Here is a 25510-nt window from a genome sequence, read left to right as displayed (position 1 = left end):
CAACATGCATGTTTAAAGCCCTAACTGCATTTTCCAAGATCTCAGTCCTCTGGGAAACTACAGTCTTTTGAAGCAGGGATATCTGCACAGAGGAAAGTTGCTTGCTTAAGATCGTGATTGTCTTTAGAATGAGTAGACACAGAGACCTCTTGTGACTGGATATGGCAAAGAATATTATTTGTAGAAACAGTCAGTGAGGCTAAAGATTGTTCCATAGAAGAGCGAAGTACCCAAATGTTGCCCAAAATTAAAGAGGAAGGCTTAATACTAGGCTTTACCAGTGGAAGCAAAACTGGTAAACTCTGAGAAGCAGAAGATGCAGTGATTCCCAAAGAAATATTCTTATCAGCTGAAGACTTGTCCTCGGTAACTGATAGCAATGAAATTGCTATAGACTGAAATGCTTTTGCTGCCATGATCTTCACTGGCGTCTGCAGCCCACCCCCTCCCCACCCCCATGTTTCCATCTGGGTCAATTCCAGCAAGTTCCAGATTATAACGTGAAGACCATGCAGCAGAAGGAGGAAGAGAGGGGGGATCTGCTATCAGGGCTCAGGGTTGACACAGAATCCTGTCCCAGCTGGTGAATCACTCTCTCAATATCACCCACAATGGGAACCACCACTGACAATGATGGAACCTGAAGGAGCTCAGGCTTAGCCGCTTGTCGCAGGTGAGATAGCTAGGGGTGAGGAAAGGGACTCTCTCACAGCTTTCTCCTATGTTTGACCATCAATCCACAGGAGAAATGGGTAAAGGCAAAGAAATGTTTCTCGGCATGCAGGAGCTCCAAACAGGATGTCTACTCATGACACCATCTTGGTTCTTTGTTTGCTTTTTATTTTGAGGCATTACAGTTCTAGGGTCTGAAAGCTGTTTAGTGAGCATGTCTGTATGTGAGAAGCACCTGTTGGCACCAAGATAAGAAACTAATTCATATCATATCCTCCCTTTGAAGAAAGTGTGATAGTAGAAGGACACACAATTTCATGGTGGGCTGCCATGTTCAGTGGACCATAGCTTGCCTTAGAGTATGTGCAGAGACTACCAGAAATAATGTGGAAAGACACCCAAAAGCAGAACTGTATACTCTGCTAAAGGAACCTACAAATGCTACAGTGTAACAAAAAGCAAAAGGCACTGCCACCAGAATCCTCTAGGAGTTTCTAGCTTTATAAGACTCTCAAAGCTAAAGACCTCTCATACGCTAAATTCCTGGACAAGTTGTCTGATATACAATTACATACCAGATTAGAAAATGTATACATGCATCATGCAGAGAGGGGAAATAGAATTCGAGTGGGATCTGAACGTTCAGTGCCCAAGAACAAAATTCATTGAAATTGACAAGATTTGTTTTGCTTATATGTTCATGTTAAGAGAAAATCCCCAGTGCAACATGCCTGTTGATGTCAAGTCTTTCCATCCATATACTTGTTTAAGGGGGCCCTCTCCCAGGACAGATTTGGCTGAAATTTGGTAAATGAGGTTCTCTGAAGTGACAAACCTCCTGTCAAATCTGTCTAGGTAAAGGCTTCTGATAGATGTTACAGACTAACAGGGTAACTGAAACATAAAACAAGAAGGCAAGGAAACCTGCCCTCTGCATCAGGAATGGCCAACTCCGGTCCTCAAGAGTCACAAACAAGCCTGGTTTTTCACAATGAATGTACATGAGACAGATTGGCATACAATGGAGGGAGTGTATGCAAATCTATCTTATGGATATTCATTGTAGGTATCCTGAAAACTAATTCTGTTTGTGGCTGTCAAGGACTGGAGTTAGCCACCCCTGCCCTACATGTTGTTCTAGGTGTGTGTACAGTTCTCCAACTTTTATTTATTTATTTATTTTAAGATGGCTGAATCATTACCAGAGGAAGTTATGACTGAAGTCATGGTACCATGTTTTTTCTTGCTACCTCCTGTAGGCTTAGAGAGCCAAAGAAGGATTTGATATCGCAAGTGGTGAAAATCATTGGGAAGAGGAAAGCGATTGAACTGCTGATGGAAACTGCTGAAGTGGAGCAGAGTGGAGGCCTCTTTATAATGGTAAGAAAGGTTGGCTTTTGTCTTTGGGTTAGTGTCCTGCTCCTTGTCTTTCCCAGCTCTGTATACATATGTTCAGCTAGTTCTATTCAGTCTTACATCTATTGATTTGTTGGCTTGGTATAAGGTATCCCTTAATTATTTGACCAATAGAATGTGGTAATCTAATTTTCTCGACAAGCAGGGCTGAATTAGGAATGACACATGGGTGATATTAGACAATGGTGCCAAACAGACCCATCTCTGAACTTTTACTCTAAACTTGCACAGGAGTTCCTGCTGTGTGTTGCCTCATGAGCTCCTTGGGATTATTTCATCCAGTTTTCTGCACAGATGTTTCTTTTCCTCTCTCTCTCTTTCTCCTTTTCTTTTGGTACTTTGTATTTTTTTAATTTTTTTTTTCTCTCAAACTCTCTTCGAGTTGCCTCACTGCCTCGGCAGCCCCTCAACTTCTGTGCTGTCTGGCTCCCTGACTTCAGCAGTTGTTTCAAGGACTATGTATGTGGCTGCAAGATGTCCATAATGACAGCCACAATGTTTGTTACAAATGCCTGGGACCAAACCATAACTTAGCTAATTGCTATGACTCTGGCCAAATGTCACCAAGAACCTAGAAGGGTATCAGTGGGCCTATCTGGATGCAGAAAAGTGCAAACGAAATCTTTTCCGCTCAGTGCTTGAATCATTGAATACTGCAGTAAAATATTTTGTAGCAGAGATTGTAACATGCTAGATGGCCTGGTTGCGTCAGCAGCTTACATAAAGATGTTAATGACAAGTTGGCCAATGTCCCTTATTCGGGAGACAATCTCTTTGGAGACATGGTCAGGGAAACAGTTATCCAGATTAAGGAACAGCATGACGCCATTCAGTCCCTATCAATGGGAACCGAGCAGCTGTCTTCCTCTAGGCGTTATTGCACTTTTAAATGCTCCTTCCAGAAACTCCTCTTCCACCAGTTTCAGCTGAATCGTGCAACACATGTACTATCGCAACAGCAGCTTCCGGCAGTCAGATTTTTATGTGAGAGACATCAACTAAACATTTATTTATTTATAGACTTTTCTATACCGATATTAGTGGATATCAGTTTACAGCAGAACAGCAGGGTGGAAATTATAATGAACAGGTATCGGGGAAGGGATTACATAGGAACAGATAAGAGTACAATTGCATTGGGCTACTTGGAACGCAAGAGATAACCAGTAAACAGCAACTAATCGTATAACAATTGTGACAAAACTATGTACATGGATTCAGCTTAATGCTGGCATGGCAGGAAAGGAAGGGGGGCAGGGGGCTATTGAGGGTAAGCTTGTTTGAAGAGTCAAGTCTTTAAGTTAGCTCTGAATTTAGAGGTGCATGTCTCGAGCCGGAGGTTAGTAGGTAAAGAGTTCCAGTGTGTAGGCCCAGCAATGGAGATGCTGGGCCTACACACTGGAGATGGAGATGCAACAAGCCCAGACTAAACCTGGGCCTAGTTTTGATAGATTTGACCCTTAGGCCTTGATTCCTCCAAGAGGTGAAGAATTCGTCTGTTTCTAGAAGAAGGGCAGCAGATCACCAAGGACCATTGGGTTTTCAAAATTGTGGAATTTGGTTACAATTTGCACTTCTCCCATCCTTCAGTGTTGCATCAGTGTTCAACCTTCAATTTGGATCTGTCTCACTCGACCTAGCTCCATCTCGATGTGGAATCGCTTCTCAGTCAGCAGGCAATAGAACCAGTCCTTCCTAATGCCCATGGAAAGGGGTTCTATTCCTGCTATTTCCTTATTCCTAAGAAGTCTGGTGCGAGATTTAAAATCTTAGTTCCTGTACATGTCCAGACCAGTGGGGTTATGCACTCCCACCAGCAGATGGAGTCAGAGAGCAAAGCTTCGAGGCACTGGTATCCCAAATGTGCCATCTGCAGTTCATCAGTATTTCTCTGACTCCAGCAGATGGTGGTCATGTATATTTATTTATTTATTTTTAATTTTTATATACCGATGTTCCTGTAAAGAATACATATCGCACCGGTTTACAAGGAACTGAACAGTCGCCTCCAGGGCGGAAATACATTAAAACAGTCGCCTCAAGGCAGAATACATTAACACAAGTATACAGGAAAACTATTAAAAGAGAACTTTCATAAACTCTATTAAATGTAACTGTATACCTGCAGCTCTGTGTGAGATGGATTTTTCTTGCTCCCTGAGGTGCTAGATTCAGTGTCTGGGCCATCCCTCAGGTAGAGCCAGGCGAATGGGGGGGGGGGGGGGGGGGGGTTGGTTATCACTGGCGGTGCTAGCCCGTGTGGTTCCGGGTCCCCTGATAGCCAGGGGACTGGCTCCCTCAGCGACCCAAAGGCTCCCCCTCAGTGTCTGCGCTACAGGGAAGTAGCCCCTTTGGGGATTTTTTTCTATTATTCTTAGCTTTGGCTTTATTTTTTTCTGTTACTAGAAGTTAAAGTTTTTGTGTAAAAACAAAAACAAAAACAAAAAAACCCCCAAAAATAAAACAGCTCCAAGTTCCCTGTTTACCTCGACAACCGGGGTAAATCAGTCTGCCCAGTGGTGCAGAGCCAGGCAGACCCCTGAAGAGGCGGGGAGAGTGTTTCAGCCCTGGTAAGAACCTCCGAGGATGTTTTTAGGCTCTCTGCCTCGTTTTTACTGCAGTGGCCATTTTATTTTTTCTTTTTCGACCTCCCACGTGACTCACCAGCATTCCTGGGGCCGATTTTCACGGCATTTTTGGTGGGGGTCCCCAGGGCTGGGTGGCAGCACCTGTTTTCTTCCAGGGGGGAGTTATATGCCCCTTTTTGCAGGAGGATCATGGCAGAAACTCCTCTGGTGGAACCCTGTAAGGCTTGTGGGGTATGGTCAGCTTATTTAGACCCCCCTGTCATTGCACGGACTGTGCACTGGGTGGTGAACGGGCCTCAGACAAGGGGACCAAACCTAAAAAGTCTACACGCAGGTCAGACTTGACGGCTGGGTCTAACGTAAGGAGCCTTACCCCCACTGTGCACCATGTGGGAAAAGATCTCCTAGGATGACCCTCCCCCGCTGCCCCCCACTGTGCGGACTCCGAGACCAGAGGAATCGAGAGACACGGACACTGATTCTAGCAGTGACGAGACGGGACCGGGGGGATTTTCACCAGAATTTGTGCTGCTCATGCATGAAGCATTTCTGGCTCGGAAGCTCATGAAGTGCAGAGCCCAGGATGGGGAGTGTGGGAGTTTCCAAGCATCCCCATCTGTGAACTGATAGTCAGTCCGTCCCGGGCAACTTTGGCTGTCCACCCCCGAGGGACACCGCTGCAGATCAGGGTGAGGTCCCGCCATACGTAGATACGGGCGACGACAATCAGGATCCGGTAGAACCTAGTGTGGAGGGGGACGACCCCCGCAGAGTCCAGCTGTTTAAGAAGGAGGAATTGCACCCCCTTATTCCCCAGATGCTTGAGGAATTTGGGGTAAGACCCTTGCTGGAAGATTCCGACATCGAGGTAGTGAATCCAGTCCTGGATGGTCTCCGGGGTCCACCTAATGCTTTTCCCATCCCGAAGAAGATTCAAAAAGGTCATCAGCCGGGAGTGGGACTCCCCGGAGGCAGGACTTAAGGTCGGCCAGGTGATGCAAAGACTCAACCCGCTAATGGAGGAACATCTAGAACATCTCAGGGTACCTAAGGTGGATGCGGCTGTATCAGTGCTGACCAAGAAGATGACCATTCCAGTGGCGGGAGTGCCTGCTCTCAGAGTTGTGCAGGGCCACAAGCTGGAACTGCATCTGAAGCGGGTCTTTGAGGTCTCCTTAGGACTTCGGTGGTGTGTGCCAGCATGATGCACAGTGTGTGTTTATGTTGGATTCAAAAACCGCAGGACCCATCATCATCTGGGACTTTGTCAGCTTCTCAGGCGGCTCGTCTGGAGGCAGCAGTAGCATATGTGGCAGATGCCTTATATGACTTGGTGCATTCGGTGGCCCAGACAATGTTCTTCTTGGTGGCTCGACAACTCCTATGGCTCCGCAATTGGGCAACGGATGCTTCCTCCAAGTCGCAACTGTTCAGTCTGCCTTTGAGGGAAGTTGCTGTTTGGAGAGGTTTTGGATCAGCTGATGAAATCTCTGGGGGATTCCAAGGGTAATAAACTGCTGGAAGATAGAAAGCCCTACACGAAATCAGTCGGTCCTGGATCCCGTTTTCGGGATTTCCAAAAAAGCAGGTTGGGGAGCAGTGTTCCACCCTCTGGTTCCAGACAGACTTCTTCCCATACACTGTCCTTTTGTGGCTCCATTCGATCTGCCAGAGGTGGTTTCGGTCAGGGAACCGGAACTGGGAAGCCTGCCTAATGAAATCAAGCTCGCTCACTCCTTGGACGGGATGATCGGGGGCAGGTTGTCCCAATTTTATGAGGAATGGGCCAGGATCACCTTCCATCGCTGGGTATTGGAGGTGGTAAAATAAGGTTATGCCTTAGCATTTTCTCGGCCTCTCATGCAGGCCTTTGTGGAATCGCGATGTGTTTCCCTCAACAAGCGAGCTACGGTAGAAGACACTCTACAAAGATTGCTGGCCCTAAAGGCGATCGTCCCCGTGCTGTCAGAGGAACGGGGGAGGGGACGGTACTCCATTTATTTCCTGGCAGAGGAACCTGGAGCCGACTCAGAGACCATGGACGAAACACCGCTGGTCACTAATGCAGAAATTCCCACATGGGGCGAATTCCAAACCTGGTTCAGAGACTTGTGACAAGACATAAAAAAAAAAAAAAAATACAAGAACGAAATTATGGACCTGGTGGGAGAAATCAAGGAGGGGCCGATGTCTCTTTGAGTACAAAACAATGACAGAGGCGCAGACCGAAAAGATGAACATTTTACAAACTGAGAATAAAAATGATAGAAATTAACCAGCTTAATTTGAAAATGGAGAACATGGAAAACAGAAATTGTAGAGTTAATTTACGTTTCCGAGGTATCCCCGGAGTTCAATGACTGCACGATGGTGGTGACTCGGATTTGCAGGGACATTTTAAGCTGGGAAACCAGAGAAGATACGACTGCTCCCATTCCTGAGACACGTATTAAAATCAAAAGACCCATAGAGCTCTAGGACCTAAACCAGTCAACAGACCTAGTGATAATATTGCATGTTTCCACGAGTTAGCAGTGAAAGAACTCATCTTTAATCTGGTGAGGAAAGGTTCAGCATTGCAATGGGAGAATCACAATGTACAAATTTTTGCAGACATATCACCCATTACCCTTAAGCGAATGGAAATGAGGCCTATAACAACGATCTTATGAGCTGAGAATATTCGCTATCGATGGCTGCATCCCTTTGGGTTCTGGTTTACAATCAAGGGAGAGTCACATTGTGCACAGTCACTGAGGGAGGCCTCTGAGATTTTAAAAGAGGCAACTCTTCTACCTCATCACTGCCGAAAGAAGATGTGCCCCGATGGCAAAGGGTAGGGAAGAGGAGCAGAAGACGTTGCAGAAATTCGGTCAATCAAGTGTCAGATATGGATAAAACCTAATTATCAGGACATTGATCATTGATGCTTAACTGCCTGCAGAACTATACAGAATGAAAAGTGGAAGTATCTCTTAAAGCTTTCACACTTCTCATATCTAGAAATCAAGAGACAATGTTGGAAATCTCGTGAACATATTCGCAGACACGTATATACTGATAAACAGGCCCAGGATTCTCCGATAATCGTTTCCTCCCAGATGACCACCGTGGGACCTTATCTTGTGCAAGGTTCCATAAGAGGGGAAGGGGGGGTATCTAAGGGGTATGGATATATTATTAAAAGTAATGAAAGGTGCCAGCAAATGATACTCGGTTGAAAGAGAAGACCGAAAGACATGGGGGTTTGTGCAAGGGGAAAGTTTAATAATGAGGTTATACTATATAAAAGCTAAAATTAATATTATGTCTCTAGCATAGTATTTTGTTTAGTTGATCATGGCTTCCTTTCAAATATTAACATTAAACGTAAAAGGATTAAACACCCCCAGAAAACGAAAGCTGCTATTTGCTGATCTCCACAGATTGAAAACAGCAATAGTGATGCTACAGGAGACCCACTTGAAAAGAAGATATGAATACTTAAGAGAATCCCAACCCCTGCAGACCAGTACTCTGTATAAATGTGGTCTGCAGGGGTTGGGATTCTCTTTTTAAAAAAGATTTTACATTCGATTTTGTATCCTGGTGTCGATCTTGAGGGAAGGTACATTCTAGTAGTTATTACAGTGGCAGGGGAAAAGTATACTTTGCACCTAATGCACAACAAGGGGTTTTCTTTTCTGCCCTGGTGGATTTTCTCACACAAGCAGAAAGCCATATAATTATAACAATTTCATGGGCTGTGGTTCAGTCTCCAAGAAAGAAAGGGCCCAATTTAAGAGATTTTTATCCTGAAGCACTGTGTTAGATGCCTGGCAGTTCTTCTATCCCCTATCAAAAAATTATACTTTCTATTTAAACCACATAATATTTACTCGAGGATAGACCTTTTACTTGTGGCTAGAGAAATAGCAAGTCGGCTAAAAAAGGTGACCAAAGAGCCAATAACCTGGTCAGACCATGCCCCAGTATGGCTAGAATTATCGTTTCTGAAATATATGGGCTACCGCTTCTGGAGACTGAATGATAGCCTTTTAGATGGCGAAGCCTTCGTAGAAAAATGTAGAGCTGATATATTGGAATATTTGGAAATCAGTATTACACCAGATACATCCCCAATAGTAATCTTGGATTGCCTGAAGGCTGTGATACAGGGCAAGCTAATAGCAAGGGCTTCTTATGTTAAAAAGCAGTCATTTCGAGATAGAACAGCCCTACTGAAACAATTAGCCCAACTTGAACAGATCCATAAGAATGATCCCATGCAAATCAACCGCAGTAGATTAGAAGCATGCAGATCCAGATTACTAGAACTAGATTCTGCTAAAATAGCGTTTAATATGGAACAGGTCAAACATTTACTTTGAAGGATTAAACAAGGCAGGCAGAATACTAGCCAATAAATTAAAGGCGAAATGCTCACAAAATATAATAACTAAAATCAAAGATGAAACAGGCGCACTCCTGACAGTTGTTAATGATATACGGCAACGATTCCTTCACTTCTATTCAGAATTATACAAAGCTAATCAGAACATTAAACTGGATGCTATAGATCAGTTCTTAGAAGACATTGATCTCCCGGTTTTGACTGAAGCTCAGTGTCTACTCTTGGAAAAGGATATTACTCCCCAGGAGGTAGAGATGACAATTAAACAGCTAAAGCCAAACAAATCGCCAGGATTAGATGGTTTCACAATGCGCTTTTACCAGTGCTTTAAGCACAAACTAACTGCATCTCTGACCACAATGTATAATAAGTTACGATGCGGGGGCACTCTGGGGCAGAAGTCAAACCTGGCGGGAGTTTTGGTTATAGCCAAACCAGGAAGGGACCCCACGATTTGTGATTCATACTGCCCTATCTCTCTTCTCAATGTAGACCTACAATTGCTAGCCAAAATTCTAGCTAACAGACTTAACAGCTTCATTGCCCATGTTATACACTCGGATCAAGCTGGGTTCATCCCAGGCCGAATGGCCTCTGACAACATCCGCAAAATTTTGGACTCTGCATGGTGGGCAAAACAAAAACAGTGGCCATGGATGCCGAAAAGACATTGGCCCTATTTGTTTCAAGTCCTTCTGAAAATGAGATCTGGCCCTTCCTTCCTTGAGTGGCTTTTATGATTCTATCAGGGCTTGTATCAAAGTGAACGGGGGATATTCTGAATTCTTTCTAGTGGGACACGACAGGGCTATTAATTATCTCAGATGTTTTTCGCTCTCTTTATCGAACTCTTGGCCCAAAAGATAGGCCAAAATTGTATAATTTCGGGAATCCAAGCAAGAGAATATACATCAAAATTATCAATGTTTGCGGACTATGTCCTACTTACAATAGCAGACCCAATGACTTCACTACCAGAGTTAGTAAAGGTTATTGCCCACTTTAGCTCAGTTTCAGGCTTCTCAATAAACTGGGATAAATCAGAGATTTTACGCTTACAGCCAATCTGGAAAAGAAGCTTAAACAAAGTTTTCTATTCCAATGGGCCAGAGAAAAAAATCAAATATCTGGGAATCTATATTGGAGCCAAAAAAATATATATTTCAACTTAACTACCCCCCTTTATTAGCACATATCTTTCAGGAACTCAAAGAATGGGACCGTTATCACATATCTTGGCTTGGGCGTATAGCAACAATAAAAATGAATATTCTTCCCTAGCTTAGTTACCTCTTCCAAACTATACCATATGATATTCCCTCAGCCAAACTCAAAAAATGGCAGCGTATAATGAAATTTATCTGGATAGGGAAACACCCTAGAGTAGCCAGAAAATACTGTTTCAAATGAAATTGCAAGGTGGGCTGACAGTACCCAATCTTCCATGGTACCATGCAGCAGCGTAATTAAAAGCAATCTCTGATTGGCATAAGACAGACCCTTGTAAACCTTGGGCCCTATTGGAACATATAACATATTGGCCATATACATATGCGGGCACTGCCATGGCAACCTAAAAAGACTTGGCCACTTATCCAGCCCCTGCCAACACCCTTGCAACACACACGGCGGTGAGACTTATCAAACATTCTCAAGCTGGATTAAGAAAGGTATTTATAAATATGACCAGATTTGGGAAACACAAGGGATGCTAGATTTCAACAGGATTCAGTTGAAATACAACCTACTACCATCAGAATACCTTCATTATATGCAATTATGTCATTTTTTGCAATCCGCTAAGGTGAAACAGCAACTTACAAAAAAAGGTCTCCCTATTTTGAAAACTTTGGTTTCTGCAATTTATCTGCCATTTTACAAATGTCCAAAATATATAAACTGCTAATCCAGGAAAGCACAAGGAAGCCAGCATATGTTCAGGCCTGGGAGGCAGATTTGGGAGGGGAACAAGGGGAAGATTTCTGGGATGAAATCTTATCGATCAACTGGTAAAAATTTAACTTCAGCCTCGCTAATTGAAAATGGATACAAACTTTTATACCGATGGTATTATACGCCATATAAGCTCCACAAGCTCTATCCTAGTACATGTTGGAAGGGCTGTGGTGAAAGTGGTACTTTTTTTCACCTATGGTGGACATGCCCTCTGATTACAAAGTATTGGCTCGAAACATCTGAATGGATGGGTATGATCCTTCATAAGGAAATTGTTTTAACTCCCAAGTCTGCCTTACTAAATTAACCAGTTGCTCGGCTAAATGATGACCAGCAAAAACTAATTAAATTAATTGTCACGGACGCTAGAAGTGAATTGGCCCGAGTCTGAAAAGACCGAACTGTTCCCTCACTTGCGTCTGTACAGCTACGAACAGGCAAATTTTATCGATTTAAATAAGATAACAGCATACGAGCATAAACAGGTAGGACTATTTCAAAAAATTTGGTCCCCTTATTTGACTTGGAGATCGGCCCAATCGTAACATGTCGTTTGGGATCTTCCTCTAGGATAGGCGATGTTTATTAATCACAAGCTTCAACGAGTGTCATGGTTCCTTTCTATCTTCTATTATAAAGCATGTTAGGAGGGGGAGGGGAGGTAGGGGGGAGGGTAAGGAAGGGTTAATAATAAAACAGACTATTCAGGGATATGATGTTTTATTAAGCAATATTGTAATTAACAATTATATGGTTGTTGGTTATACAAAGAGTTAGATAAAGTCTTCCAATAAACAGATATATATTCAGATTGGATAGGATAGCTTTGACACGTGTAGCATTCCTCCAATGGTGTCACAGGATCTGAGCCCAACACTTAGTATTTTGTTAATTACATAGGGATAACATAATTACTGTGACTATTGGCACATAAATGTATGTATACCTGACGTCTCTAATAAAGTTTAAATAAAAGAAAATTACTGCAAAGCTATTTACATTGGCTTATCTTTTGACATCATTGAAAGCACTACAACTGCTACGGAACTTGGTGGCACGGTTAATAACTCCCGTTCTAATGGCCCTTATTGGCAGCCAGTACAGAGTCATATACAATTTTTAAAATAGCACTTCTGATCTTAAAATGTTGCAGCTTGATTGAATTCCTTGGATTAATGCACTGTTGCGCATTTATAATCCTACTCGGCAACTGCAATCTTCGCAGAGAGGCCTTTTACGAGTTCTTTCCATCAAATTGGCCTACCTTGCCAGATCAAGAGAGAGCATTCTCTGTAGTGGCACCAACTTTTTGGAACTCACTTCCTGAACAGTTTATGAATAACAGAATACATAAAACCTTTTAAGAGCCCATTGAAGACTTTCTTGTTTAAACAAGCATTTACATAGAGGTATTATGGTTGGGGTATGTTTACTTCTGGCTCAACAGACACTTTCAGCTGGTGAACATTGATATAGTATGTTAATGCTCCTTTGCTTTGAGATTTTATTATGTATGTTGTAATCATTTTGTATGGTGTGTTTAAATTTTGTTTTCTTATACATTGCCTAGTGCAAGTACGTAGGGGATTCAGAAATACATTTAAAGGCAATTTGAGGTGAATGTCAAGTCAGTTTATTATATTCTTTTGGCTCTTTGTTTAAATGAATTAAGTTCTAAATTAAAAAAAAAAAATTTGGCATTGATAATGATTTGAAAGGAAGCCAATTCCCAGGTTGATTATATATAGTTTTAGTTTTTGAGGGACTTTTTTGAATTTGATTTATTTATTCGTTTGAACAATTTTTATATACTTTTTTTTTTTTTACTAAAATAGTCAAAACGGTTTACAAAAGCAGACATACATAATACAAAAAACAAAATAAATACTAAGTACAGACCAAAGTACATGTTAAAAAGTTAAATTATTGGAGTAGATTAAAAAAAAATAGGAGGGAATAATAGATGCCTGCTGGAGTGTCAAGAGCAGGCATCTTTTGGACATAATAAAAATATCAGGAATGGTCTCTGGCCGGGTGAGCTCGTCTGGAAGAGCGGTTGGTCCGAATAGTTCTTTCCGTGAAATGCTTTTTCAAAAAGATATGTTTTCAAGTTCTTTTTTAATTCTTTCTTACTGGAGGAATTTCTAAGATTGTCTGGGATCAAGTTCCAGAGTAAAGGTCCTGCTACAGAAAAAGCTCGCTTTCTGGTTATGTCTAATCATGCAATCTTAATGATTGGGACTTCTAGAAGGTTTTTATGGGCGGAGCGGAGGCTTCTAGCCAGTTTATAAATATGAAACTGCAAACTGAGCCATGAGGAGATGTCATCATTCAATAGGTTATAGATCATAGTAAGTACTTTGTATTTTATTCTAGATTCTATTGGTAGCCAGTGTAGGGTGTAGAGAATCGGGGAGATATGGTCTTTGTGGGAAGCTCCTGTGAGAATGCGAACCGCAGCGTTCTGGATCAGTTGTAGTGAGTGGAGAGCATTTTGTTGGAGACCAATAAGTAATGCATTGCAGTAATCCAGACCACTGAATACTAAAGAATGGAGAATTGTTCTGAAGTCATTGAAATGTAAGAATAGATGAAGTCTTTTCAACATATGTAGTTTGAAAAAGGAATTTTTTACTAATGTGGATATATGATTGTTCATGGAACAGCAAGAATCAATTAAGACACCAAGGTTATGTGCTTTTTTTAATGATTGGAAGGGGAGTGCCATTTAGATCAAGAGCAGGAGGGGGACTGTAGCTAGAGTTAGGGATAGATGACAAGTAGATTATTTCAGCTTTGCAGGTATTGAGTTTTAGGCAGTCATGTGAAAGCCAAACTTTTATTGTATTTATGCATAGGGAGACTAGTGAGAGGGGATTGGGCCATGAGGTTGAGTATGGGATATAAAACTGTATATCATCCATGTATATTTTAAATTTAATGTTTTAAGATATCCAGTAAGTAGTATAGTGGTAGAAGGTAGATGTTGAAAAGAATTGGGGAAAGTGAAGAGCCTTGTGGGACACCTGAGAGGATGGAATAAAGTGAGGAAGAGAAGGCTTCTAAGTGAATTTGACATTGTCGGTTATGTAAAAGTTTGGGTTTGCTTTCTGCCTTTGATATGTCTTATCGTTTTCTTGCACTTGGATGCCTGTGGGTGTATGGCTGCCTTATCTGCTAGAGTCTGTCCCCCTGCTCTGGCTTCATTTATGCTCCTTTGCCAGCCAACTGATCCTCTGCAGATAGCAACGGCTGCTGGGAAGCTATTATCTAACAAAGTAGAAAAGCATGGGATTGGATGGCTAGAACATATAAATAAAGTGGGGAACAAGTGAGCCTCTGATGTTAGCTAAATGGTAGTCACGGGAAAATCTGTAGTGCTGCTGGACTACTGCTACGTAACAGCTTGATAGCACTACTTGTACATACAATCTTAGCACCATGCTTCTTACCTCAGTTTCCATTATTCTGCAAAGTGGGGCACTCTGCTGAGAAGGGGGGGTCAGACCTTGCAGTACAAGGATTCATCATTTGCAGTAGTAGGAAATTTTATACCATTGCCTGATAGAAAGAAAATATCCTTCTAGTGCAAAGCTTGTATGAGTCTTTCCAGTGCTGCCTTTCAGGGAAGGAGATAAGTACCAAAGGAGTTAGCAGATGTGACATGAGCAAGTGGGCTCCTGAGGTTTCTCTTTCTTTTCATTTTCTCATATCTCTGGGATACAAAATGATTTTACAGAAACCATCTTGCTGTGCTCGATGTTGATAAGCCATCATTTGTCCCTGGGAGTGAGACAAGAAATGGATCTGCTTTTTGGGATCTGTCAGGTACTTGTGACCTGGATTGGCCAGTGTTGAAGACAGGGTGCTAGGCTTGATGGACTTTTGGTCTGACTCAGAAAGGCATTTATTATGTTCTTTAAGTATTGCCTTTACCTAGAAAGGCTGAACAACACTGCATAGAACTCTGCCTTCAGACTATCATGGTCAGTAGTTCTGTGCACAGACAGGAGTAGGAGTAAATCTGTTTAGGCAGAGACTTCAAAGAGGTGAATACAACATAAAACCTGTGAAACTAGGTGGTTTAATAACCCTTTAGGGACCAAAGATGGAGCAGAGTTCATTTAATGAAGAGTATGGTTTCTCCACCTCTTATGGTCAAATTTATTTTTAACTTGCTATGAGAAATAGGTATCTGACTAGCCTAAAACTAGGCAAATAGCAGCTACACATCTCCTTCTATAATAGTGGATATTTGAAGAACCCACTATTTGCCAGCTGGAGGCCCAAACCTATGAGTGTGAATAAAGTTCTAAGTGCATAGAACACTCCTCAACAACAAGGTTTCCTTAGTCCCAGGACACAGGATGTGGCGCATATTTTTCTAATTTCACCTGTCATTTGAATCCTTATTCCCTATGTTATGTGAATAAATAATAGGTGTTTCAGCAAATAAATCTGTCTATTCCACCTTGATAACTTTTTTGCACTACCAGATATGATAGTACTATTTACTTGACTTATTAATGTCTTTTGTGGAGAGAGCTCAACCACAGTAAGTAATAAAAAAAAAAAATATATATATATACACACACAGAATGTGTTGGCCATGTGATTACTTTATTTGCACTGTGCCAAGATCAGATTGACCCTGTTTCAGTAACGAGACACCACTAGGGTTGGTTTGCCTAGCGTGTAGCAGATGGACTCGGGACCAATGGGTATAGTGTACTCTTGATAGCAGTTGGAGACGGATCAGATTTCAATCTGACGTCAGCCCTAGTACATATACCCCTGCAGGAAGTGCAGCTCTTCAGTATTTTCTGTCTCCATAGCAGTTAGGGACTCTATGCATGCTAGCATAACATTAGAGTAAAATTTACCAAAGAAATCCAAATTAAGAAGAAATCTTACCTCTACAGACTAGCCCTGCTCTCCTGCGGTGACATCCGTTGGGTCCCTCCCCCAGTTGAGATTCCCGAGGTGATTCCCGCAATCCCTCTGAGGCGAGCCTTGGTCCGGGGGCTGACCCTCAGTGGGGACCTAGCCCCCGACATCGGGTGAGGCTGAGAGGCAGCGGGTGCAGCCTCGAGCGCGGTGGTGAAGGTATTTTCCCTCTTCCCCCCCCCCCCCCCCCCCCGCAGCCGGAGACCGCCCGAAATGAAACCGGGAAGCGCCGGGACAAGGTAAGGTAGAAATCTATTTAAAAGTCTCCAGTCTCTGAAGCTCGAGGAGATGCACAGGTTGCCAGCCAGGACCAGTGCCACCGGGTTGATCGGCCCTAGCAGGGCTAGACCCTGGTCAGATCCGAGGGTCCTCCCGCGTGGAGACCCTCCACGTGGTCGCCGTCACCATTTTGGCCCTGTTCGCCGCCCTGTCTGCCGTCTCAATCCGTGCGTACAGAGGCGAGCCGTGCGCACGAATACCTTGTGCGCACAACGTCGTGCACACAAGTGCTGGGCGCACAAGCGAAGCGCATAGCCATGCGCGCACCAAACCTACACACGCATCTTCGACGCACACAGGAGCACCCAACTGTATTGTACGCGCACAAACCATGGCTCCACCCGAAAATAAGCTCAAAGCTCAGGGCCTTTGCCCAGCTTGCCACATTAGAGTGGCACAGCATGAGGAGGCCACGGCCCTGTGTATACAGTGCGAAGAGGCCTCAGGGCACCCAAGTCATGGCCCTCCCCAGCCGGTACCAGACCCCCCAGCCTCTCGAGCGGTACACCGGACCTAGCATCACACAGCGGGGACCCCCCTTCAAATGCGGCGGCCCCTAGTCTAGACCCAGCTTCTATCTCCTGGGTGGAATTCTTCAAAGGTCTGCATACCTTCGTCTACATGCAACCAGGGCCTCCTACAATGCAGTCACAGGCACCACCATAGGACCTCAACATGCCAGGACCCTCTATGCACAGGGAAGTGATCACAACACCCAGAAGCCCCACCTTAGAGGACACGGACATCTCAGATGAGGAGTCAACCCCTGGAGGAAGGGGAACTCCCTCCGGGGACAGAACCCCATCGTGCCATGAGACGCTTCTTCACCAAGGTCGAACTTCCAGACCTAGTCACACACAGCTTAAAAGAGCTTGCCATCCCGGGCACAAGTGCCTCGGGGGAACCTAAGCTGAACCCACTTTTGGAGGGACTTAGTCAGACCTCCCGCCATTTCCCACTATTACAAGCCGTCCAGCAGCTAATTGACCTGGAATGGGAGGCCCCAGAAACCATGTTCAAAGGGGGCCGGGCTCTGGCAGCCATGTACCCTCTGGACCCTGCTGCCAAAGATCTCCTGGCATGTCCTAAAGTGGATGCCATGGTCTGCGCGGTCTCGAAGCGCACTACTATCCCAGTGGAGGGAGGAGCAGCACTCAAGGATGCTCAAGACAGACGTCTGGAATCTATCCTCAAGCAGTCCTTTGACGTCTCTGCTATGTCTTTACGGATCACAGCCTGCTGTACCGTAGTGACACGCGCCTGCTTAGCACAGACCAGGAACAACATTCCTGGGGAAGCCCTGGGACCAGCCATATCATTCCTTGTGGACACACAGCAGCTAGAGGAGTCTCATCTGCCGTGGCAGTCAGAAGACAAATCTGGCTCCGAAGCTGGTCAGCCGACGCATCCTCCAAAACGAGACTCACAAGGATGCCTTTCAAGGGAACACTTCTGTTCGGAAGCGAACTAGAGAAACTAGCCAACAAGTGGGGCGAGTCCCCACTGCCGCGGCTACCGGAGGACAGGAATAAGAGAAACCAGCGATCCTTCTCCCAGACCTCCAGGGGCAGAGGATCACAGCACTTCAACCCATATAGAAGCTTATATCAAGCGGCCCGCCCCGCAGGCCGGAGCCAGTCCTTTTGGAACAAGCACAATAAAAGGGGAGCCAGCTCGGGCCCAGGCCCCAGCCGCACCCCACGATGAAGATCAGCCGACCCATCCAACAGAAGAAGCCATAGGGGGCAGACTGGCCCTATTATACCAAAGATGGATCGAGATAACTTCGGACAAGTGGGTCCTATCTATCATTCGAGAGGGATACTACCTGGATTTCCACCACCTCCCTCCGTCAAGTTTGTGGAATCTCCCTGCTATGACCCTTCCAAGACAATGGCAGTGGAAGCTACACTGACCAGATTACTAGCCTTAGAGGCTATAACACCGGTGCCTCAACTACAAATAAATACTGGCCATTATTCCATCTATTTTATCGTACCCAAGAAGGAAGGAACGTTCAGACCTATCCTGGACCTCAAGGTGGTCAACCGTTACCTGAAGATTCCCCGCTTCCGTATGGAAACCCTACGCTCTGTAATAAGAGCGATACAACCGGGAGAGTTCCTTACCTCCCTGGATCTGTCGGAAGCCTACCTACACATTCCGATCCATCAAGAGCATCAGCGTTTTCTATGCTTCTCGATCCTGGACCGTCACTACCAGTTCCGGGCACTACCTTTCGGGTTAGCCACTGCATCTCGAACATTCACCAAGATCACAGTGGTGGTGGCAGCAACACTGAGGAAGGAAAGAATCCGTGTGCATCCTTATCTAGACGTTTGGCTGATCAGAGCAAAATCCCCAAAGGAAAGCTCCAGGCAACCAACAGAGTCAAAACTCTACTGGAGAGCCTCGGGTGGGTGGCCAACACAAACAAGAGCTGCCTGCAGCCTTCCCAATCTCTAGAATACCTGGGAGTCCGGTTCGACACCAAACAAGACAAGGTCATCCTGACACCGACAAGAAGATCAAAACTGATGACCCAGTTATGAACCCTGTTGAGCAAACTTCGCCCCACAGCATGGGATTACCTAAAAGTTCTTGGCCTCATGGCATCCACATTGGAAGTAGTCCCATGGGCATGGGCTCACATGAGACCCCTACAACGTTCACTACTATCACGATGGAATCCACTGTCCCAGAACTACACCATACGGCTTCAGCTCCCGGACAGAGTTCGGGCCCAACTACGATGGTGGCTACAAGAAACCCATCTGAGCCAGGGAACGAGACTATCCTCTCCAACCTGGATCCTACTCACCATGGATGCCAGCCTACGAGGATGGGGAGCACACTGCCAGGAGCTAACTGCCCGGGCAGTCAGACTAGCCTGTCTAAGGTTCGGTCACAGACTCCAAGGCAAAGCGGTCAGAGTAATATTGGACAATGCCACAACAGTGGCCTACATCAACCATCAGGGAGGAACCAGAAGCCAAGAGGTGTCTCTAGAAATAGACCCCCTAATGTCATGGGCGGAAGTGAATCTTCAAGAGATCTCGGCCGTCCACATCGCTGGAAAAGACAATGTCGCAGCGGATTACCTCAGCAGAGAGAGTCTAGATCCAGGAGAATGGAAACTGTCAACCACAGCATTCCAACTGATAGTAATCCATTGGGGGAACACCAACCATGGATTTCCTGGCAAACCGGTCCAACGCCCAGGTATCCAGTTTCTTCAGCCGCAGGCGGGAACCCCAGTCCCAGGGAATCGATGCCCTGGTACAGACCTGGCTACAGGAGACTCTGTTATATGCCTTCCCGCCGTGGCCCCTATTGGGTGCGATCATCCACAAGTTAGAACACCACAGGAGGCCAGTACTTCTGGTAGCCCCAGACTGGCCAAGAAGACCATGGTACGCAGACATGTGAAGACTGCTGGCAGGGAACCCCCTGCCGCTACCTCCACACAGAGACCTGCTCCAACAGGGACCGATCCTCCACGAGGATCCAGCTCGATTCTCTCTTACGGTCTGGCCATTGAGAGGACTTGCCTAAGGAGGAGAGGATACTCGGGGGCAGTAATTGACACCCTACTCCAAGCACGCAAGTTCTCCACATCCCTAACATACATAAGGATTTGGAGAGTATTCGAATCCTGGTGTGAGGACCACGACATCATACCACACTCAGTCAAAATTCCTGCGATTTTGGAATTCCTACAGAACAGACTACAGAAGGGATTGAGAGATTGTCCCTCAACTCCATCAAGGTACAGGGGGTGGCCTTATCATGCTATGGAACCAAGAGCGAGAGCGGCAGTATAGCCTCTCACCCGGATGTCTCCCGCATCCTGAAAGGAGTCAAACACATCCGACCACCCTAAAGTGGCCGGTGCCTCTTTGGAACCTCAACCTGGTTCTAGATTTCCTAGCAGGAACCTCCTTCAGACCTCTCCACGGCCTGTCTCTCCGACTATTAACATTGAAGACAGCCTTCCTGTGGCAGTCTGTTCAGCTCATCGTATATCCAAGCTACAAGCACTGTCCTGCCGGGAGCCGTTCCTCAGACTCACCCCGGGAACCATCCAGTTATGCACAGGTCCGTCGTTCCTCCCCAAAGTGGTCTCTCACTTCCATCTCAACCAAACCATCTCGCTACCATCACCAGATGAGCATAAAAATTCGGAAGAGGCTCGAAGTCTGACATCTCAATGTCGGCAGACTCCTAGTCCGATACCTGGAAAGGTCGGAATCCGTACGAAAGACGGACCATCTATTCGTCCTTCACAGCGGGAAGAAGCAGGGGGAAGCGGCCTCGCAACCATAACCCGCTGGATCAAAGAAGTCATCAAGGCAGCCTACGTGGAAGCAGGCAAGCCACTGACTTTACAAGTCAAGGCCCATTCTACTAGAGCCCAGGCAGTGTCCTGGGCGGAAACCAAGATGCTGTCACCCGCCGAGATCTGCACAGCGGCAACATGCTCCTCCATCCACACCTTCTCCAGGTTTTACCGCCTGGATGTTCAGGCTCGAGAGGACACAGCATTTGCAAGGGCAGTACTAAGTGGGTCACGGGCAGCCTCCCACCCGGTTCGGGAGTAGCTTTTATACATCCCATTGGTCCTGAGTCTATCTGCTACACGCTAGGAAATGGAGAAATTACTTACCTGATAATTTCGTTTTCCTTAGTGTAGACAGATGGACTCAGCATCCCACCCACGGCTGCCGTTACTCATAGAATTCTCGGGGGACATCCCTGGGAGCGAGTGATTCAAGGGTAAGTCATGCCTTCCTTCATCTAGGACACCCATCCTACCAGGTGTCGACGCTTCTCGGTTGAGGGCACTGGCGATCTCCAGCTATAGCCAATTCAACCAGTTCAAATTAATCAAGTTATTCAAATTAGTCAGTCACACATATATCCACAATGCTTTTCGAGGAGAATACTGAAGAGCTGCATTTCCTGCAGGGATATATGTACTAGGGCTGATGTCAGATTGAAATCTGATCTGTCTCCAATGCTATCAGTACACTATACCCATTAGTCCTGAGTCCATCTGTTTACACTAAGGAAAACGAAATTATCAGGTAAGTAATTTCTCCAATAATGGCAAGATAAATCTTTGAAATGCAGCATTTGGCATTCATTTTTACATCAGTTCATTGATGGCTTGAGTCATTTTTTTATTTCTTTCCTTGTTCTTGCTCCAACATAGCATAATATGTTAATCTGAGGGGGGTTTGTATGGAATGAACAGTTAACCACTTGAATTTTTTCGTCTTCCCTATGCAGAATGGCAGTAGGAGAAGAACACCAGGAGGAGTTTACCTAAACCTGTTGAAAAATACTCCTAGCATCACCGAAAAACAAATAAAGGTAAAACTAAATGAAGTTATGGCTGATCTCTTGATTTGGTGTTGGCTGAAAGTCTTTCCTGAGTTGGGCTGTGACTAATGCTAAAAAAATAAATAAATAAATAAATATATATATATATATATATATATATATATATATATATATATACACCATATAAATGGGCTCTGACCGATGGCCCGCAAATGCGCAGTAGAGAACAGCTCTACCGCGCATGTGCGAGAGCACGTCGGTCAGAGGGGAGCAACATGGAGCTGGGAGGAAGTGGAGCAGCGGAGGGCTGGCTTGGAAGCGGCGGGGAGGAGAGCGGCACAGACACAGAAGGTCTCCGGGGGTGTCTCTCATGCGCGCCTCACCACCTAGCATCGGGCGGGCCAGCTACGAGCCTGGTGTTAAGGCGCGCATGAGAGAGAGAGAACCCCGAAGACCTCCCATCTTCATGTCTGTGCCATCCAGCGGCCGTGCTTTACAAGACCCTGGGGTGGCGGGCGAGTGGCCGATGTCTTTCAGCGACAGTGAGGGACCCGACTGCTGCCGCCGTTGGTGTGAAAACATCGGGAGAGGGAAGGGGTTCTGGATGAGGTGAGAGACGAAGGAAAGGGAAGATGAGGGAGGGGATGGAAGGAAAATGGAAGAGGATATGAGTGACATTCTGGAGAACATAAGAGGAGGGAGTGGAGGAGGGCTGAGGGAGAGGGAAGGGGTTGTGAATGAGGTGAGGGGATGGAAGGAAAAGGGAAGAGGATGTGAGTGAGTAAGTGGGAAGGATAAAGTTGTGGAGAACAGAAAGAGGGAGTGGGAGAGGGAAGGAGTTGTGGATGAGGTGAGAGGGGAAGGGAGGGGAAGGAAAGGGAAGATGAGAGGGGATATCAGGAAAAGGGAAGAAGATAGTATGTGGGGAGGGAGTTGGGACGGGAGAAACGTTAAGAGCTCTGACAGACGTGCCACAGGGGAAGGAGTGAGTCACGTAGCGTAGTGACTGAGAGGGGACGGGAGGGGATGCGAGTGATGGATGGGATTGGGAGAGGGTGGGGAGTGACTGAGGAGTGGAGGGAATGGGAGTGAGAATGAGGAGGGGGAGGTGAGAGGGGAGGGAGGCAGTGGGAGAAAGAGGGTGAATAAGACTGAGGGAAGGGAGTTTGAGTGGGGGCAGGGGATGGAAGGGGGGGGGGAGTGACCGAGGGGGAGGAGGATGATGGACTGAGGTGAATGGGAGAGGGGAAGGGGGAGTGAGGGAGAAGAAATGTAGAAAAGTGCTGTTTTCGAAAACTGAACCAAAAAAAAGTTTTAATGTAGCCCATTGTTATGGGCTTAATGGCTTGTAATATAACAAAATGCCCCTGGAAAACAATGGGAAGGGGCGGAACCAAACCATGACGTGACAAGGTTTGCATTTCAAGGCTTATAAGCATCGTTGCTGCTTTAAGCTGCTGTAGTAGTTGGAGCCTAAACTTCCATTGCCAAAGTACCTAATTTCTTTCGTTCTTTGCATTTTGTTGTTTAAAGGAAATTTTTTATACTGAATATCAAAAGGAATACGAAAACAAGAAGGCTGCCAAGAAAAGGAGGCGGCAGCTGATAGGGAAGAAGATCAAGGCCGCCATCAAAGGCTTGAACCTCCAGGAACACGACGATGCATCTCGTGAGACTTTTGCCAGTGACACCAATGAGGCCCTGGCCTCTTTAGATGATTCCCAGGAGTGTCATAGTGAGATGAGGGTGGACCCTGAAGATGCCATTGAGATTGACAACTCCCATGATCTGGAGACTTTTTGATCAGAAGTGCCCTGGACATTCAAAGTATTGGGGGGGGGAGAGAGGAGGGATAGAGTCATGTCTACAAGAATTGTATTTAATGGGAGAACTTGAAGATTTGGTATACAAACGCAGCCTTATTGTTCAGCTGGCGTTTTAAATGCTTCCCAGGCTAACTCCTGCTTTAATCTGCTTAATCTCACTCCAGGGCTGTGGAATGGCATTTTTTGTGTTTGGCAGCAGAGGAATGGTGACATATTATGTCCCACCTTTTGCCAAATCCAGCATCGCTCACTATGGGCATAGCTACAGCAAGAAGGCAAGGAGACAAATTTGTTTTAGAGTGTGTCTCTATATAGCAGTAGTCCAGCCAGAAGTGCTTTCATGCTTGGTTGGACTGTATTAACCTGTGAAATTCATTAATAGAATCCTTTTGCAAAATGGTTTTTAATGTGACAGTGTTATTTCTCCTAACTTTTTTGTTGGGTGTGACTTTTTAAACATGATGGGAAAATGCCAGCATGCTAAAGCAAAGGAATATGGGGGCTGGGGTTGGAGGAATTGGGCAATGAATTGGGTATTTTCCATACCATTTTCCATCTTGTCACAGCTATTTTACAGCATGAGATTCCACCTTACCACCTCAAGTGTCTCATTTCAATGCAGTTTGCATAAAGATTGCTTGCATTTCAGGATCACCATGAACAATAGGCATCATAAACCACAAGCATCAAAAAATTTCCTACCAGTTATATTGGGCCCAGTTGTAGCAGCTATCATCTGACTAATAATATAATTGGGTTTTTATTCCCTCAGAATACTTAAAGTAGCTGTACTAATATCAAATTAGTATTTAAATAATTAAGCTGTCCATGTTAAAAACAAGATTTTTCATTTCCTCATTCTGGTTTGTATTTCGTTCATATCAATATATAAATTTGATAAGTTGGCAATAAAAACAAAATCATTTAAGAATCTCCCTGTTTGGTTCTTGTTTTTTATTCATTCCTAAGTTTTTTTTAAAGCTGCTCCCAATTAGATTATGGGGGCAGGATGGGGAAAGTTGACTAAGTAAGTCAGGGACTACTGTGCTGACCCTTCATAGAAAGCCACATGGGCAGCACACTGCTCAAAGTGCAGACATGAGGAAGACAATATATATATATTTTTTTTTTAGCGTCCAGTCAGATGAATCCAGAACAAGTGGATTATGCACCTCTACCAGCAGATGGAGACGGAGCAAACTTGATGTCACAGTATATATACCCCTTCAGTGACATCAGCCTGCCAGTATTCTCAGTCCCCAGCAGATTGTGGACATGCATCTACTTGCTGGGGATTGCTTCATTTTGAAAAAGGAGAATTAAGAGTATATTACATTCGCCACGCTCTACTGCGGTAATACCAAAAGGTTCCTCCCACAATTGAGAATTCCTAAGGTGATTTCCATTGTTCCTCAGATGAGTGCCTTGGTCTGGTAGCTGGTTTTTCAGCCAGCATGTACTTAGCTGCTTAAGCGGCTGAAAGGCAGTGGGTATAGGCATATGCTATCACAGCGGTGATAGCATATGCCCCCCCCCCTCCCCCCCGCAGCCAGAGACAGTCTCTGTGCTCAGGTAAGTTTAAAAAAAATATATATAGACAAACTAATTGTTTAAAAAGCGTATATAAACTTTTTAAAATAAAATGCCTTGCGGCCTACCTCGTAGTGCGCAGTGAAAATGCCTCAGAGCGGGGTTCTATTTTTACAGGGACGTAAAAGGAGGCTTTTGTAGCATAGGGCTTGCTCCTTTTTCCCGGTCACCATGCTCGGTATGCCATTCCGACGTTCATCCTGCTTCGTGGGAGGTCGAGGGATGTGGGCAGCCTGACGGGTTGGGCAGCCTCTGTAGGCTAGAACCACGCTCTGAGGCATTTTCGCTGTGCACTACGTGGTAGGCCGCAAGGCTTTTTTAAATTTTATTTTTATTAACTTTTTATTTTCAAAAAGGCATTACACAGCATGTATCCATCTTATATAACTACTTAGGAAATAACAAGATATCCAATGTAATTACTTTTACATACTGTGAAACTCTTAGAATATCATTATAGGAAAATTTTAGAGACTGGAGAAACGGAAAAAAAGAGC

The 25510-nt window shown here is 45.0% G+C and overlaps 1 protein-coding gene across 1 annotated transcript in view; it reads left to right on the top strand.

Annotated features, from left to right (window-relative positions):
* Nucleotides 1–24356, top strand: part of PHAX (phosphorylated adaptor for RNA export) — a 48147-nt gene extending 23791 nt beyond the window's left edge. The window contains exons 3-5 of the mRNA XM_029619419.1: nucleotides 1932–2052; nucleotides 21544–21627; nucleotides 23131–24356. Coding sequence (XP_029475279.1) covers nucleotides 1932–2052; nucleotides 21544–21627; nucleotides 23131–23400 — 475 coding nt within the window. The 3' untranslated portion in view covers nucleotides 23401–24356. The remainder of the gene's footprint in view (nucleotides 1–1931; nucleotides 2053–21543; nucleotides 21628–23130) is intronic.
* Nucleotides 24357–25510: the final 1154 nt, after the last annotated feature.

This window comes from Rhinatrema bivittatum, chromosome 1 (genome assembly GCF_901001135.1).
Source record: "Rhinatrema bivittatum chromosome 1, aRhiBiv1.1, whole genome shotgun sequence".
NCBI lineage: Eukaryota > Metazoa > Chordata > Amphibia > Gymnophiona > Rhinatrematidae > Rhinatrema > Rhinatrema bivittatum.
The sequence above is the reverse complement of the archived record's forward strand: the minus strand, read 5'-3'. Positions and strand labels throughout refer to the sequence as shown.